The 13,739-nt window shown below is 45.5% G+C and overlaps 1 protein-coding gene across 6 annotated transcripts in view; it reads left to right on the top strand.

The window, feature by feature from the left end:
* rptor (regulatory associated protein of MTOR, complex 1) overlaps positions 1–13,739 on the top strand; it is an 86,947-nt gene that overhangs the window by 47,332 nt on the left and 25,876 nt on the right. For all 6 annotated transcript variants that reach the window (XR_008694197.1, XR_008694196.1, XM_029158745.3 and 3 more), the window contains exons 10-17: positions 69–213; positions 4,510–4,585; positions 8,088–8,189; positions 10,511–10,594; positions 11,127–11,237; positions 11,721–11,795; positions 11,878–11,943; positions 13,392–13,583. Coding sequence is in view for 4 of the 6 variants with exons in the window: in XM_029158745.3 (XP_029014578.1) it covers positions 69–213; positions 4,510–4,585; positions 8,088–8,189; positions 10,511–10,594; positions 11,127–11,237; positions 11,721–11,795; positions 11,878–11,943; positions 13,392–13,583 (851 nt within the window). In the remaining 2 variants the exon portion in view is untranslated. The remainder of the gene's footprint in view (positions 1–68; positions 214–4,509; positions 4,586–8,087; positions 8,190–10,510; positions 10,595–11,126; positions 11,238–11,720; positions 11,796–11,877; positions 11,944–13,391; positions 13,584–13,739) is intronic.

Raw genomic sequence — 13,739 nt, 5'->3', positions numbered from 1 at the left:
CTCACCTGTTGCTTTCCTGTGTCCGACACGGCGGCTCACGTCTCCCCCCTCTCTGTCTCCGGCGTCAGACCTGTTCCAGAAGCTGTTCCGTCAGGACCTGCTGGTGGCCAGCTTGTTCCGCAACTTCTTATTAGCCGAGAGGATAATGAGGTCGTACAACTGCACGCCGGTCAGCAGCCCCCGTCTGCCCCCAACATACATGCACGCCATGTGGTAAGTCTCCGAAGCAGAGCCTCAGGTCTCCTTGTAGAGCGGAGTCAGGAGGAGCAGTCACTTACAAAGTTAAAGAACAAGCAGCCTTTGTAACAGTTAACATAGCTTGAATAAAGAAGAGTTCTCTATGTTGTGTATATTTAATGTTTTTAAGTGGTTACTTTTAGAAAAGCCAGAGGGAGATTAAAAAATGGTGAATGTGCCTCAGGGCTTATTTGCCAAAAGTTATGGGCTGAGAAATCCATTTAAAAAAAAGCTTTAAAACAACTAATACTGGACCGGTGTTTGTGTTCTGGTGCCCATTTTTCTTATTACCATAGGTAATTGGAAAAACAGGCCATGCATGGCACAGTGAGCTATTTCCTGAAGTGCTACTGTAGCTACTTTGCTAAAGACTTATAACATCCTTGAAAATCTTTCAAAACAGGAGCTCTCCTACTTTTTTGTAATTAATTTTGTGTAATACACATCTGCAGGAACAGAAGAACAAGACTAACGAAACAAGTTTCCCTGACGCGGTTCGTCCTCGTAGCTACAGTAGAAGCTGAGCAGCCACGTATATAAAGTTGCCTGTACGGTATCTAGAGTCACTTAGATACGGTAGCAGGATTGTGTTCATGTTTACTGTACAAACAATAACCCTCCAAACTTCTCAAAATAAATATTGCACCACAAAGCATAAGCCAAATCATGTAGGTGTTCTTATTTGCTTCTGCGCTGTACTGTAGCATATGCATCCACCTCCTTTATGATAAATATATTTTTCATTTATTTATTTCTGTTGGTTTGTATAAATATCTGTCCTCCACACGACAGAGGCAGCAGCCACAGTCAGACTGAGTCTATAGTCAGACAATATAGGAGAATAGGAAAATACCTGCAGCAAAATAGGTCAGTGTTGGATTGGAAAAAGCAGAGATAACGTCTGTTCTCTGCAAATACATCGTGAGACTTGTTGGGCATCCCTGGCTGTGGGAGAAACGCCAGATTCAGGACCCGCGAGAGTCGTTTTCAGCCCTCCACCACATGCTGTTGTACTGTTGTACATCACCGACCGTCCTGCATGTCTTCCCATCACTGAAAGTAAATACAGAGGCGCTGAGACGCCTCCCCGTTGTCCATTGACTTCACCTGCTCCTCCGCACTGTGCTAGAAACATCAAATCATCCATCTCCCTTTGGTCTCACAAAGATCCATTGTGTGTCTTTCTGGTCTGCTATAAATGCCTCTCTTCATCTCTCCCACTCATTATCTGCCTGGTGTTGGCTGGAAAAATAAGCGAAAGAAACAAAAAAAAACACCCTTTTCACTCTTCGCCTTGAGGAGCGACTGGTTGTGTAACACCCTGGCATCACTTACTGTAAAGAATGCGGCTCCTTCCTCCCAGCAATAGGCTCATACAGGCCCATTATTTTATATTGTGGGAATATTGGACTCTACTGCCAAAGAAATTGGGAGTTGCACTTTGTTTCACAGCGGCACATGCAGTATTAAGCAGGGCTGGAAAACAACGGAGCGCGCTGCTTTAAGAGATCTGGAAACAAGAGTGAGAGGACGATAAAAAGATGGAAGGGCCAGAGATAAAAGGCAAGTAGGAGAATAAAAGTTTAGATCAGCGTAGAAGTGGGGGGTGGTGGAGGGGATGGAGAGAGGAAGGCCAGCAATTTGGCTGCTCGGTTGATCGATGCCACTGCCCCAACACAAAACAGCAATTGTTATTCAAATGGAGCAGAATAAAGGAGAGCAGATAAACCAAAGGCTGATTACACCCGCATGGGCAGTTCAGAGTGGGTGTGGGCCTGTCACACAGACACTCGTCTGCATAAAGGAGCGTACATGATACTCATGCGTATATGACTTCATGTTAGCTCCAAGCTGATCTGTGTGTGCGTGTGCGCGTGTGCGCCATCACTACTGGACTTAATGCCCCACTCTCATCATACAACACTGGTGAAGAAGTGATCTCTTCAGCTCTAACGTATCACATGCCCTTTGTCCAAAAGCAGACTTTTAAATCAAAAGGCACAAGACTGAAGACTCGGATGAGTAATCCCGTATTATACCGACTTCACACAAAAGCACACAGCAGCCACACACGCGGTGTGAGAGTCACATCGTTACTTCATTAGGTGGAAAGCTTCAATTGTATGTGGTGAAAAGGAGTCCAGTGTGTGATGCAGGGGGAGTGAGGAGGGAATCATTAATGAGGCTAACGCAGTATGGCGCTACAGTGCTTTCAGGTTATAGCTCGTTACCAAATATCCACGAGTGATAATTACAGGATTATGATGAATGCCTTCGTGGAAGCAAACTACTGTGGGGAAACAATAAGGAGGAATTAAAATGTCAGATTGTTGTGTAATCTTAATGGATTAAGCAAATAGGCCAGTGACAACTTAACATCAATGGTTGGTCGGTGGCAAAATTCCCAGATTCTAAGTATTTATGGGAGTTGTTAGTTCCATAGAACTACGGCCTCACAGGATGTCGATGTTGAGCTTTAGATTAATTTCTTGACTTTTTTGCGTCCCAGAGAAAAGACTCTGGAAAGGCAGCGGTTCCTGTTCAGCACGTCTGTCCGTGTCCTTCCAGCTTTGAAACAGTGTTAAAATAAGTGCATGTCTAAAATCAACAAGTTGCTAAAAGGGCCTGGCTGTCACAGCCTGTGCCCTTTTCTTTGATTAGGCAGAAATAGAAATCATTTCATCATCTGTCACAGCTGGAAGACAGGTGGATCTGTGTGTGTGTGTGTGTGTGTGTGTGTGTGTGTGTGTGTGTGTGTGTGTGTGTGTGTGTGTGTGTGTGTGTGTGTGTGTGTGTGTGTGTGTGTGTGTGTGTGTGTGTGTGTGTGTGTGTGTGTGTGTGTGTGTGTGTGTGCGCATATTTATACACATACATACATACACATTTAAAAACTGAAACTAAGTCAAACACGATTTCTTGCGTTTATTTTAAGTGTTATAACAGACTTGAGCAGAGCAGCAGGAGTCTTCGCTCAGCTGATGTTTTTTCTAAGTGTGGATGCTTTGGCAGTGAAGTCCTGTGGAAGGAGTAGCACCTGTTGTGAATATTTCTGGAAGTCTGTGCGCTGCTATGGTGCCAGAGAAATGTATGAAATCTCACGTTTAGGGACCATCAGATAAACATGCAAATATGTTGCGCACATCATTAACATTGTGATGTTGAGTGAGTGTAACTCAATTATACATCTTTGCTAATAGGAGGAGCAGCCTGCAGCAGCAGGATGAGTCCACATTACACAGACTGAGGACGGGAGTCGAGCACTGACTCTTGCTAACTTAGAGGAGGAAAAGCTCCATCAAGACACTGAGCTCAAGTTGCTGCAAGAAGAAAGGCCTGGGAGGAGAGACGCCCGGAAAGAACAGCTATGATAGGGTTTGATGCCAGTTACATAACGCTATGAATTAGATATGATGACCATGAGAGAGCAGCTAGTGTTAAAAAGGGATTAAAGGCTCCTTGCTGCCCTCTCCAGGACCTCGGGCTGCTTATCTGAAGAGGTGCGTGTTCACAAGAAAGAAAGACGGGAAGAAAGCGTGACTTAGGGAAAATCCATATGAGTGGTGCGATGGAAAGAGATCGGACAGAGAGCCGTGTTTTCATCGCTTAAGGTCAGGACTTGACTTTACGAGAATAAAATGTAGCAAGAGAACTGGACCGGCATAAGCTGGCTGCAGGTCTGTTGTCATCATCCATGAGCCACAGCATTACAGCTACTGTAAGTGGATGCCATTGATTATCCCGTTACTATGGCATCGGTTTGTGGTGGTTTGTGCTGTAATACACAGCGAGTGGACAGTTCTTGATGTTGATGCGGTGGAACTGGAGCTTGTGGTGGGACGTGTATCAGTATCCTGCAGGTCCAGCAACTATTCTACTTTTGAGGCAATGGATTTATTTGTTTACTTTGTTTGCATTGCAGACTTAAATTATTCATACGAAATCTAACAAATACATGTCGCGGCACCATTTTGTCAGCCCCCACTGAATTGAAAATTAATTTAATGTACATGAAGCTAATAGTTGGTTGCCACACATTTATTGCAATAAAGTTTTGACGTCTCAGTATTTGCTAGATTTATTTCATTGCATATGTGTACAAGAGGTTATGGACGGATGATTGTTGTTATCTGAAATCAAAGAAGTGAATAAAAGATGTGTGAAAACGTCATCCTGTGGACGTAGATATGTTCCAGGTGATGCTTTTGCTTTATGACAGCCGTTGTTGTTATTGCCTTGGAAATTGAAAAGTCCTTGTTTGTATGTTTCTCATAGGCAAGCATGGGACCTGGCTGTGGACATCTGCCTTTCCCAGCTGCCCACAATCATCGAGGAGGGCACTGCCTTCAGAGTAAGTGTGTGTGTGTGGGGGGACATGTGTAAGATGGTGGTTTTGGGACATCTAGCCTTGATGGATGTCTCTTACCCGGCATCCGGCCGTCGCTGAAGCTCGTAAAACCACAAATGATTCTCGTCTGCGCGGCGCGTTGTGTACCAACAGCCTCCGTGACATCTCTATTAATCTCACGAACACAGTCCCGTGGGACAACACTGTAAAATGTCAAGTCTGATCATTAAGGTATGAGTGTCAAATAAAAAGAAATAGCGGGAGCCGCTGGGCCTGCACTGTCACTGTGTTTGTTATATTTACTGTCAGGTCAGTTGCTCGTCATTTAAAAGACACCAATCCGTGTCACTTTGTGTGGACGTGTGGCAGGCTCAGATGATGGACAGCGTCACAGAGCAGCCACATAGTTAAACAAACTAATCCAAAATGTAAAAAATGATTCCCCAGCTTCTCCTGTTCCCACTTCTATCCAGGCCTCTCTCTGCTCCTGGCCCTTGGAGGTAGCCGGCTCCTCCATCTCTCCCCTGGGAGCAGTTTTCTATCCTTACTCCTTAATTTTTTTTTCTCCACTTGGTCTGAAAACATTTACCGGCACCATAATTGATCCTCCGAGGACTACTAAGCAGATCTTCCCCCTCAGTCCTGCTCCCTCCTTCAGAAGCCTTTAAGTCTTTCCCGATCTGCTCCAACTGTTTACCTCCACTTCCTGTCATCTAAATGTAAAGCTGCAGAGCACATACTGTGCATAGCAAGTTTAACATGGTAGTTTGCTGTCATTGCAGATTGACTGTATCTGATTGAAATTTACAATTTTAAAATTGTTTACTGTTCAGCAGTTTTTAAATGTTTATTTCAAAGCAAAACATATGTTCATTTGCCATTTATGCTCTTACGCTACTGTAAAACTAAAACGGGTACAGACAGTTCTTTTTAGAAGTAAGCGGCCAGTGTGCTAAGCCTTCTGGGTAACGATCGGCAGCGACAGCCCAGTAGCTGATTAACTTTTTGTGGTTTTATTGTGTAAGAACTTACTATTTGACCTACAGGATTGTGAAAAGTAAACTTGACTGTCTCCAGTAATGGCGCTGACAGACTGCAGATAAGAACCAGCTTTGGCTTCTGTGGTGTTTGGGGCAAAAGAGCACTTATCCCTGAACCCATCTGACACGCTGCTAGCTAAATATAGCGTTAGCAGTTAGCGCAGTGGCTTAGCTGCACATAAGCCAGTGGGCACACTATGTCTGTTATTTGACATAGCTTTCATGTAAAGAACTGTAGATGTAGCTGTGAATTCAAATTATATATATATATTATGTATATATTTTTATACTGTCTTGTGTATTAGGTTTTGCCATCCTTGTTTCTACGGTAAAGTTCTGGCAACCACAGCTGCCAGTAATATGCCGTACATTTTACAGTTTTCTCTTTACAGTGTATTTCTTTATGCCAATACTAAAATGTCTATGAATTTTACATTAAACAGCCTAATATCTGTATAATCATATGCTGGTGATACCCAGTCCCTGTTCTCCAGGTACGGCCACTGTAAGTGACAGATTAAACTGCTCAATCTCTGCAGAGGGAGGAGACGGCGGAGCGCCTCTATTATGCAAACATTCACCCTTTAGTCATTTTATTAATGATGCTCTTGGGTGTTTGAGGATCAACGCCAAGCAGTTGCACCCCCTTCTTTTCTTAATACATTTTCCAGTGTGGAATTAAATCTCAGAATCAAATTGAACAGTCCATTTTTTCCCCCTGAGGGGAGCAGTGACACAGTCTCAGCACAAATAACGTGCTCAGAGAATAATAGTACAATTTTGTCTTGTTTCAGTTCCAGCTCATATTAATTTAAATGCATGTTCATAATTTATTGTTGATATACAGTAGCTAACTACCAACATCTACATGTCTCCACTATGTTATGTGCATAGAGTTATCAAGCCTCCATTACTGTATGTGCGTGTTAATTTAGCCATCCACCTGCACAGTGCTGATTTTCTCCTCTTTCCACATCCATCAACCTTCTACAACGCTGTCGCGATTCCCACTGCAACATTAACACTCGGCGTGATCAAAAACTCAGCGGCCAGCAGCCAATCAATCAGTCAGGCAAAGTGCCACAGTCGCAGCAGAGAGGGAGGAGAGGGAAGGTGATTATGATGGATCAGGATTTATGTGGCTGCTGCAGTGCAGTGTTACTCCTGAGCTCATTGTGTCAGGGCTTTTATGAAATGATGACTAGTCACTGCCTCATTATTTGTGTGTGCGTGAGCTTCAAAATGGTTAAACGCAGCTCGTGTGTGTGTGTGTGTGTGTGTGTGTGTGTGTGTGTGTGTGTGTGTGTGTGTGTGTTCGTTTGTGTGTGTGTGTGTTCGTTTGTGTGTGTGTGTTCGTGTGTGTTCGTTTGTGTGTGTGTTCGTGTTTGTGTGTGTGTGTGTGTTCGTGTTTGTGTGTGTGTGTGTGTGTGTTCGTGTTTGTGTGTGTGTGTGTGTGTGTGTTCGTGTTTGTGTGTGTGTGTGTGTTCGTGTTTGTGTGTGTGTGTGTGTGTGTTCGTGTTTGTGTGTGTGTGTGTGTTCGTGTGTGTGTGTTCGTGTTCGTTCGTGTGTTCGTGTTCGTTCTGGGTTGTGTGTGTCGGGTGTCGGTCGTGTGTGTGTGTTAGTGTTAGTTAGTGTGTAGTGTTAGTGTGTGAGGGGTGTGTTAGTGTTAGTTAGTGTGTGTGTGTGTGTGTGTGTGTTAGTTGTGTGTGTGTGGTTAGTGTTGTGTGTGTGTGTTAGTGTTTGTGTGTGTGTGTGTGTGTGTTAGTGTTGTGTGTGTGTAGTGTGTGTGTGTGTGTGTGTGTGTTAGTGTTGTGTGTGTGTGGTGTGTGTTAGTGTTGTGTGTGGTGTGTTGTGTTAGTTTGTGTGTGTGTGTGTTAGGTTTGTGTGTGTGTGTTGTGTTTAGTGTTTGTGTGGGTGTGTGTGTGTGTTAGTGTTTGTGTGTGTTAGTGTTTGTGTGTGGGTGTTAGTTGTTGTGTGTGTGTGTGTGTTAGTTTGTGGTGTGTGTTAGTGTGGGGGTGGGTTAGTGTTTGGGTGTGTGTGTGTTGGGGTGTTGGGGGTGTGTGTGTGTTAGTGTGTGTGTGTGGTGTGTGTGTAGTGTTTGTGTGTGTGTAGTGGTTGTGTGTGTGTGTGTGTTACAGTGTGTGTGGGTGTTAGTTAGTGTGTGTGTGGTTTGTGTGTGTGTGTTGTGTGGGTAGTGTGTGTGTGTGTTAGTCGTGTGTGGTGTGTGTGTAGTGTTTTGTGTGTGTGTGTTGTGTTTGTGGTTGTGTGTAGGTTTGTGTGTGTGTGGTTGTGTTGTGTGTGTGTGTGTGTTGTGTTGTGTTGGTGTGTTTGTGTGTGTTGTGTGTGTGTGTGTGTTCGTGTTCGTTCGTGTGTGTGTGTGTGTGTGTTCGTGTTCGTGTGTGTGTGTGTGTTCGTGTTCGCTCGTGTGTGTGTGTGTGTTCGTGTGTGTTCGTGTGTGTCCACAGCACAGTCCTTTCTTTGCGGAGCAGCTGACGGCGTTCCAGGTGTGGTTGACGATGGGTGTGGAGAACAGAAACCCTCCTGAGCAGCTCCCTATCGTGTTGCAGGTGAGCATGTGACGGGTTTTTGCTTTTTCAAGAGCATAAAGGGAAAGAGGATAAAGCTCTGATGATTACTGAAACATCCTATTATATTTGTAGATGCCTTCCTCCTGTTCGTAACCACATTATTACACATTGCACATACTGCCACATAAAACATTCCTTTCCACACACGCTTCCTCTCTGCTTCTTTCTCCTTTTAAAGACTAGTGACACACAGATTTACGCACCAGTGATTTGGTACATTTTTCCAGCTTTGCCTCTTTGTGCCTTACTCTCACAGCACCTTGATACCTAAATGCACATGAACGCAGCACACGGAAGAAGGCTAAAACAAGTACTAAAAGCAGTTTGTCATTTAGGTCCAGAGGCTTCATACTCTGTTTTGATGCCTTGTTATTTAACTTTCCATCCTCCTCCTCTGGACATTAAAAGGCCCTTTCCTCTCTCTCTCCTGGACCTCGTCCCCTTAATAGCAGAACATTTACTGCTAAACTCCTTCTGTCAATTAAGGACCAATGTTTTACTGTTTTACTGTGACAGAGGTTTCTGATCGGTGAACTTTGGACCAACCTTTGTCATCTGCATCAGCTGTTACAGAAGGGACATGTGTCTCCCATCACCACCACTAGCCCACTGGGTTGTACTGGGTTGTGGTGTAGTCCTATATTACAGCAAAGCAGTAGTGCGCCTCTGTCCATGTTCAATGGCAATTTCCTGCTGACTCAGCGCGCTCCGAGCCGCAGCCCATCCATACAGCAGTTCTGTGGGGAGCTGTTAAAAGCAGGGGAAAAGCAGAATGATTGGCGAGCGCGCGTGCGTGCGTGCGTGCGTGCGTGCGTGCGTGCGTGCGTGCGTGTGTGTGTACTTTGTTGATGTGGACGCGAGGGCTGGGAGGAGGAAGCAGCAGTAGCCTTTAGGATTAGACAACATTACGCAGCTTTGTACTGTGAGCGCACTGTAATCTTACGGCTGATGTTCTGCATTCTAGACACAACATAAATGGGTTTTATGTACTTTTAAGCTCACAGTTGCGTAAGAAGTAAGCTAAAAGACTGGCGTATTCTTAGAGGATCTACCATTTGATGCCATATAATCTGGACGATGCAAAGGGGCAGCAGAAAGTCATCCATCAATAATGCACTCTAGTGAAATGAGCACAGGAAGGACAACAGGAAGGAGCCTCACAGCGCAGGGTCGTCCTGAAGACGGCCACTTTATCCAGGAAGGATTAACAGATCACAGCGTCTCTAAGTTCCAGCACTGCGGTCACCGGAGCACATGCACATTTGGCTTCAGGTGCCACTGAGGCGGTTGAGACACATATGTGAGTTATATAATGACACCATAGCATATGCATTATAGACACAGCGCGAGGACAGGAAGTGCTGACTCATCGGATGAAAGGATCCTGCAGTCAAGGTGTTGGGCAAATCAGCGGAGTATCTAGACACACGTGATGTAGTGGGAGAAACATTGTGGTGATCCAGTGTGCTCTTTGAGTCATGTGATGATAATAGATGTTTTATTTTCCTAAACCTATCTCACACACACACACACACACACACACACACACACACACACACACACACACACACACACACACATCGGTCTTCCCTCACCTCCTACTGTCTGTGCTGTCATGCGAACAGCTGAAAGTCACGAGGCCGCGAAGAACCTGGTTGTCTCCATGCGTGTGTTCCCACAGTCGTGTGGGGATGGACCCACACACAGACATTCTATATGTTTTTAGCACACACCATATGCAGCTTTAAAATAGTTCTTGGCCAAAGCGTCCACTGTTCTGCACATGTAGCACCTACAAGCAGTGGAACATGCACCCACACACGATATTATCTGAAAGCAGGATCTCCTCAAGAAGCCAAATGAAATGGCAGCCAAGAGGACGCACCCAGTCGCCCACACGAGCGCCCACGCAGACTGTGTGTGTGTGCGCGCATGTGCGTGCGTGCGTGCGTGCGTGCGAGTGAGTGAGTGTGTGAGAGCGAGAGTGTGTCCACAAACTGAGAACCAAGAAGCGTACTTTCCTACCAAAGTGAGGACATGGTCATCACGTCTTTAAAGGCCTGTTTCTGTGCGTGCGTGCGTGCGTGCGTGCGTGCGTGCGTGCGTGCGTGCGTGCGTGCGTGCGTGCGTGCGTGCGTGCCAGTAAACAAGCGTCTCTGTGCCAGTTCGTTAGCTGTAGTGATGGGAGAGCCACCTGTTTCCCTCCACCCCGCTGTCCTTTCTCCTCTAACCTCCCTTTAATCTCTGGCTTCCTCTCTGGCTGGAGGCAGCACCGTTGACCTCTGGGCCTTTGTCCTTAGGTCCTCCTGAGCCAAGTGCATCGATTGCGAGCTTTAGACCTGCTTGGACGATTCCTGGACCTGGGGCCGTGGGCTGTCAGTTTGGTAAGTTCTTGTATACGTTATTTGGTTTCATTTGGTAAAAGTGAAGCTTTCCCAACATTACAGTTAGACAACATCCCATCTCTGTTGAACTCAAAATGGTTGAACATTATTTTCTCTTTTTCATTTTATTACGAATTTTATTAATGCTGGAGCTCATTGGTTTCGAGTTACACTACTGTAAGTGTCTCAAATCAACAGCAAAGTGAAAACAACAAAACAAACTGCAGTTTGTTTCAGAGCAGCTCAGCCGTGTGTAACCTGGCGCATGGTGCTGGCGCTGTAATAACAAAAGTTTATTATTAGCTGTACTGGCTTGAGTTGGACTGCACAGATGTACCTAATAAAGCGGTCAGTGAGTGGATATTGGCTTAATTACTGATGCAGAGTCAGCCTGGACCCTGCAGTAGCTCTTTTTCCTACTGTACCTTTACCCGCTCAGGTAACTTTCCATCCTGTGCGTGTCCACATGTGGTCAGACTTTGAGCGTCAGCTTCCAAAGCGAGGTCTGACTGTAAGTGCTGTGTGTCTGCAGGCCCTGTCTGTGGGGATCTTCCCATACGTGTTGAAGCTGCTTCAGAGCTCAGCCAGGGAGCTACGGCCACTGCTGGTTTTCATCTGGGCCAAGATCCTGGCTGTGGACAGTGTAAGTCATGTAAAGCTCATTATAGTCATTCTGTCCTACCACTAGTCTCCCAGTTTTTATTTTAGAGATAAATAAAGGTGTATAAATGTTAAAATATAAAAGTATAGATTTTTTTTTATTTTTTTTTATTTTGGAGGTTTGATTTAGACTAACATCTTAAAAGCACCTTTCTGTTTTATTTGGCTTGTTGAGCTGTGATGTTCAAGAACCGCATCAGCTCCACAGACCGTGACTCTGATCTAGACCAGTTAACGTAACTGCCGCTTTCATTTCACAGCGGACTAAAACATGAGTAAACCCTAAAGCAGATTGCAGTAAGGGCCTCAAAAACATTCCTGAGAGCCTGTGAGTCACGTTTGTAGAATGATTGGCGATCATGGATAATACAGACCTCTAATCAAGCAGTACATGCTGCTGCTCAGCCTTGGAAGTGTTTTGTGCTGACGAGTGGGTCGTGACCTTTCTGTACCTTTATCCCTGCAGTCATGTCAAGCAGACTTGGTGAAGGACAGCGGGCACAAGTACTTCCTGTCCGTGTTGGCCGACAGCTACATGCCGGTGAGTCCAGCCCTGCGTCCGTTCATTCGACAAAGCAACGCGTAGCTGTCCACAGATCTCAGACGTGGGTTCTCTCTTTCAGGCTGAGCATCGAACCATGGCCGTCTTCATTTTAGCCGTTATCGTCAACAGCTACAACACAGGGCAGGTACGAACCAACCGCTTTCCCTTCTTTTGCTAAAAAGGCCAAAGTAGAACAGGGAATTATTCCACAGAACCACATTGGGTTCGTTGAAGGCCAGTTGTCTCTTTGAGGGGTGGTTCCATCACCCTGTGTGTATTCCCAGGATATTGGTTATGTGACATTTTGTCACCAACTGTCCTCTTTACAAACTCTTTGTCCACGCGGCCACCTCCATGCTGACATTTCATCACCGCTGGTCACTGGGGCCTCCGGTCATCAGTCCTAGAAGCCTTTTGTGTCTGATTCTTATCCAACGTGTGATCCTGGGATGATGCAGAAAGCCCTTGCCATCCCACCTCGCCCCTGTCCCCTGCTCTCTGTGACTATTTGTGACTCTTATTTAACTCATTCATTTTTCTCTTCTCTACCTTACAGTCCTTTTCTCTCTCTGCGCTATATAAATGTAACAAATCAAAAAAGCTGTACGTGCTCCAGCTCTAAAGCCTCCATTCATCCTCCGCACCACTGTTCTTAATGCTCCTGCCTTTCTCTCAGGCTTGTAAATAATAGATGATCGCCAACAATTACAGAGATACGCTCTGCCCGCTCCGCGTCTCCATTATTTATCCCTCTTTACTGTAGCATCGCTGCTGTGAAACATGCTACAGAGCGCCCGCGCCCCAAGGGTTCAGCTGAGAGCTGCAGTCCAGCTTGATGAACTGGGGACACAGAGTTTTAGTTTTATTATAGAGCAATGTGCAGAGATTGAGAAGGATTCTAGACACAATATTTTAGTCCGTATGTAAGATTTAATGTAGAGTATCATCACACATGTAGTATGATGAAAAAATTCTGGCTGTACAAATAGAAAACTAATACACAGTCACCTCACATTTAGCCTAAATTATTCCAAGAATCCTCCATTTCTTCTCATCTGTAGCAGTTGGCTGAGCATTAACTCTTAAATGAATATATGTACAGTACAATATATATATACATGAAGACATTGAAACTCCCCTGTAAAAGTCACAGGCTTTACGTCAGAATGCTTTAGCACATTGGAGGACCAAACAAAGTACTTGTTATTGCTGTGCTCAAAATACAAAAAGTTTCAAATTGATTTCAATAAGCACGGCCTGCCTTCATCGTAACAGACCAATTAACATGGTACGGGTCCAAAGAGCATCAGAGGAGCAAGTGCTGCTGCTGCAGAGCTCCTTCTGTCTGTCACACAGTTGGAGGTTACAGGCTGGCGGTGACTAATGGGCTAATGGTTTTCAAGTCTCCCAGCCTGACATATGACACAGGTGTCTTATTGTTATTAACATGAAGCACTGGCAGGTCACTGCGTCCCCCTGCGCTGTGTGCAGTATGTGGACAACAGTAGTGAAGCTTTGTTGCTTTATACCCACAGTCATTTGAATCATCTCACCTTCCCTCAATGTGCTGCCGTCTTTGCCTTTTCTCACCAGGAGGCCTGTCTGCAGGGCAACCTCATAGCCAACTGCCTGGAGCAGCTGTCGGACCCCCACCCGCTGCTCCGCCAGTGGGTGGCCATCTGCCTGGGCCGCATCTGGCAGAACTTCGACCCGGCACGCTGGTGCGGAGTCCGGGACAGTGCCCACGAGAAGCTGTACACCCTGCTCTCAGATCCCATCCCCGAGGTGAGAGCTCAACTTCTCTTGTCCCGAGTGTGTCAAACTGCTACTGTTGAGTTTCTCCTGGACAGAAGTTGGATTTTTTTATTATTTAACTTGCGTTTATGCACACACTGACTCATCTGAGAGGCAAAGCGTGCTCTTGGTGCCCTCACTCACACA

This window comes from Betta splendens, chromosome 1, assembly GCF_900634795.4.
Source record: "Betta splendens chromosome 1, fBetSpl5.4, whole genome shotgun sequence".
In the NCBI taxonomy this organism is placed as follows: Eukaryota; Metazoa; Chordata; class Actinopteri; order Anabantiformes; family Osphronemidae; genus Betta; species Betta splendens.
Note: the sequence above shows the minus strand (reverse complement) of the source record. Positions and strands in the feature narration are given on the sequence as shown.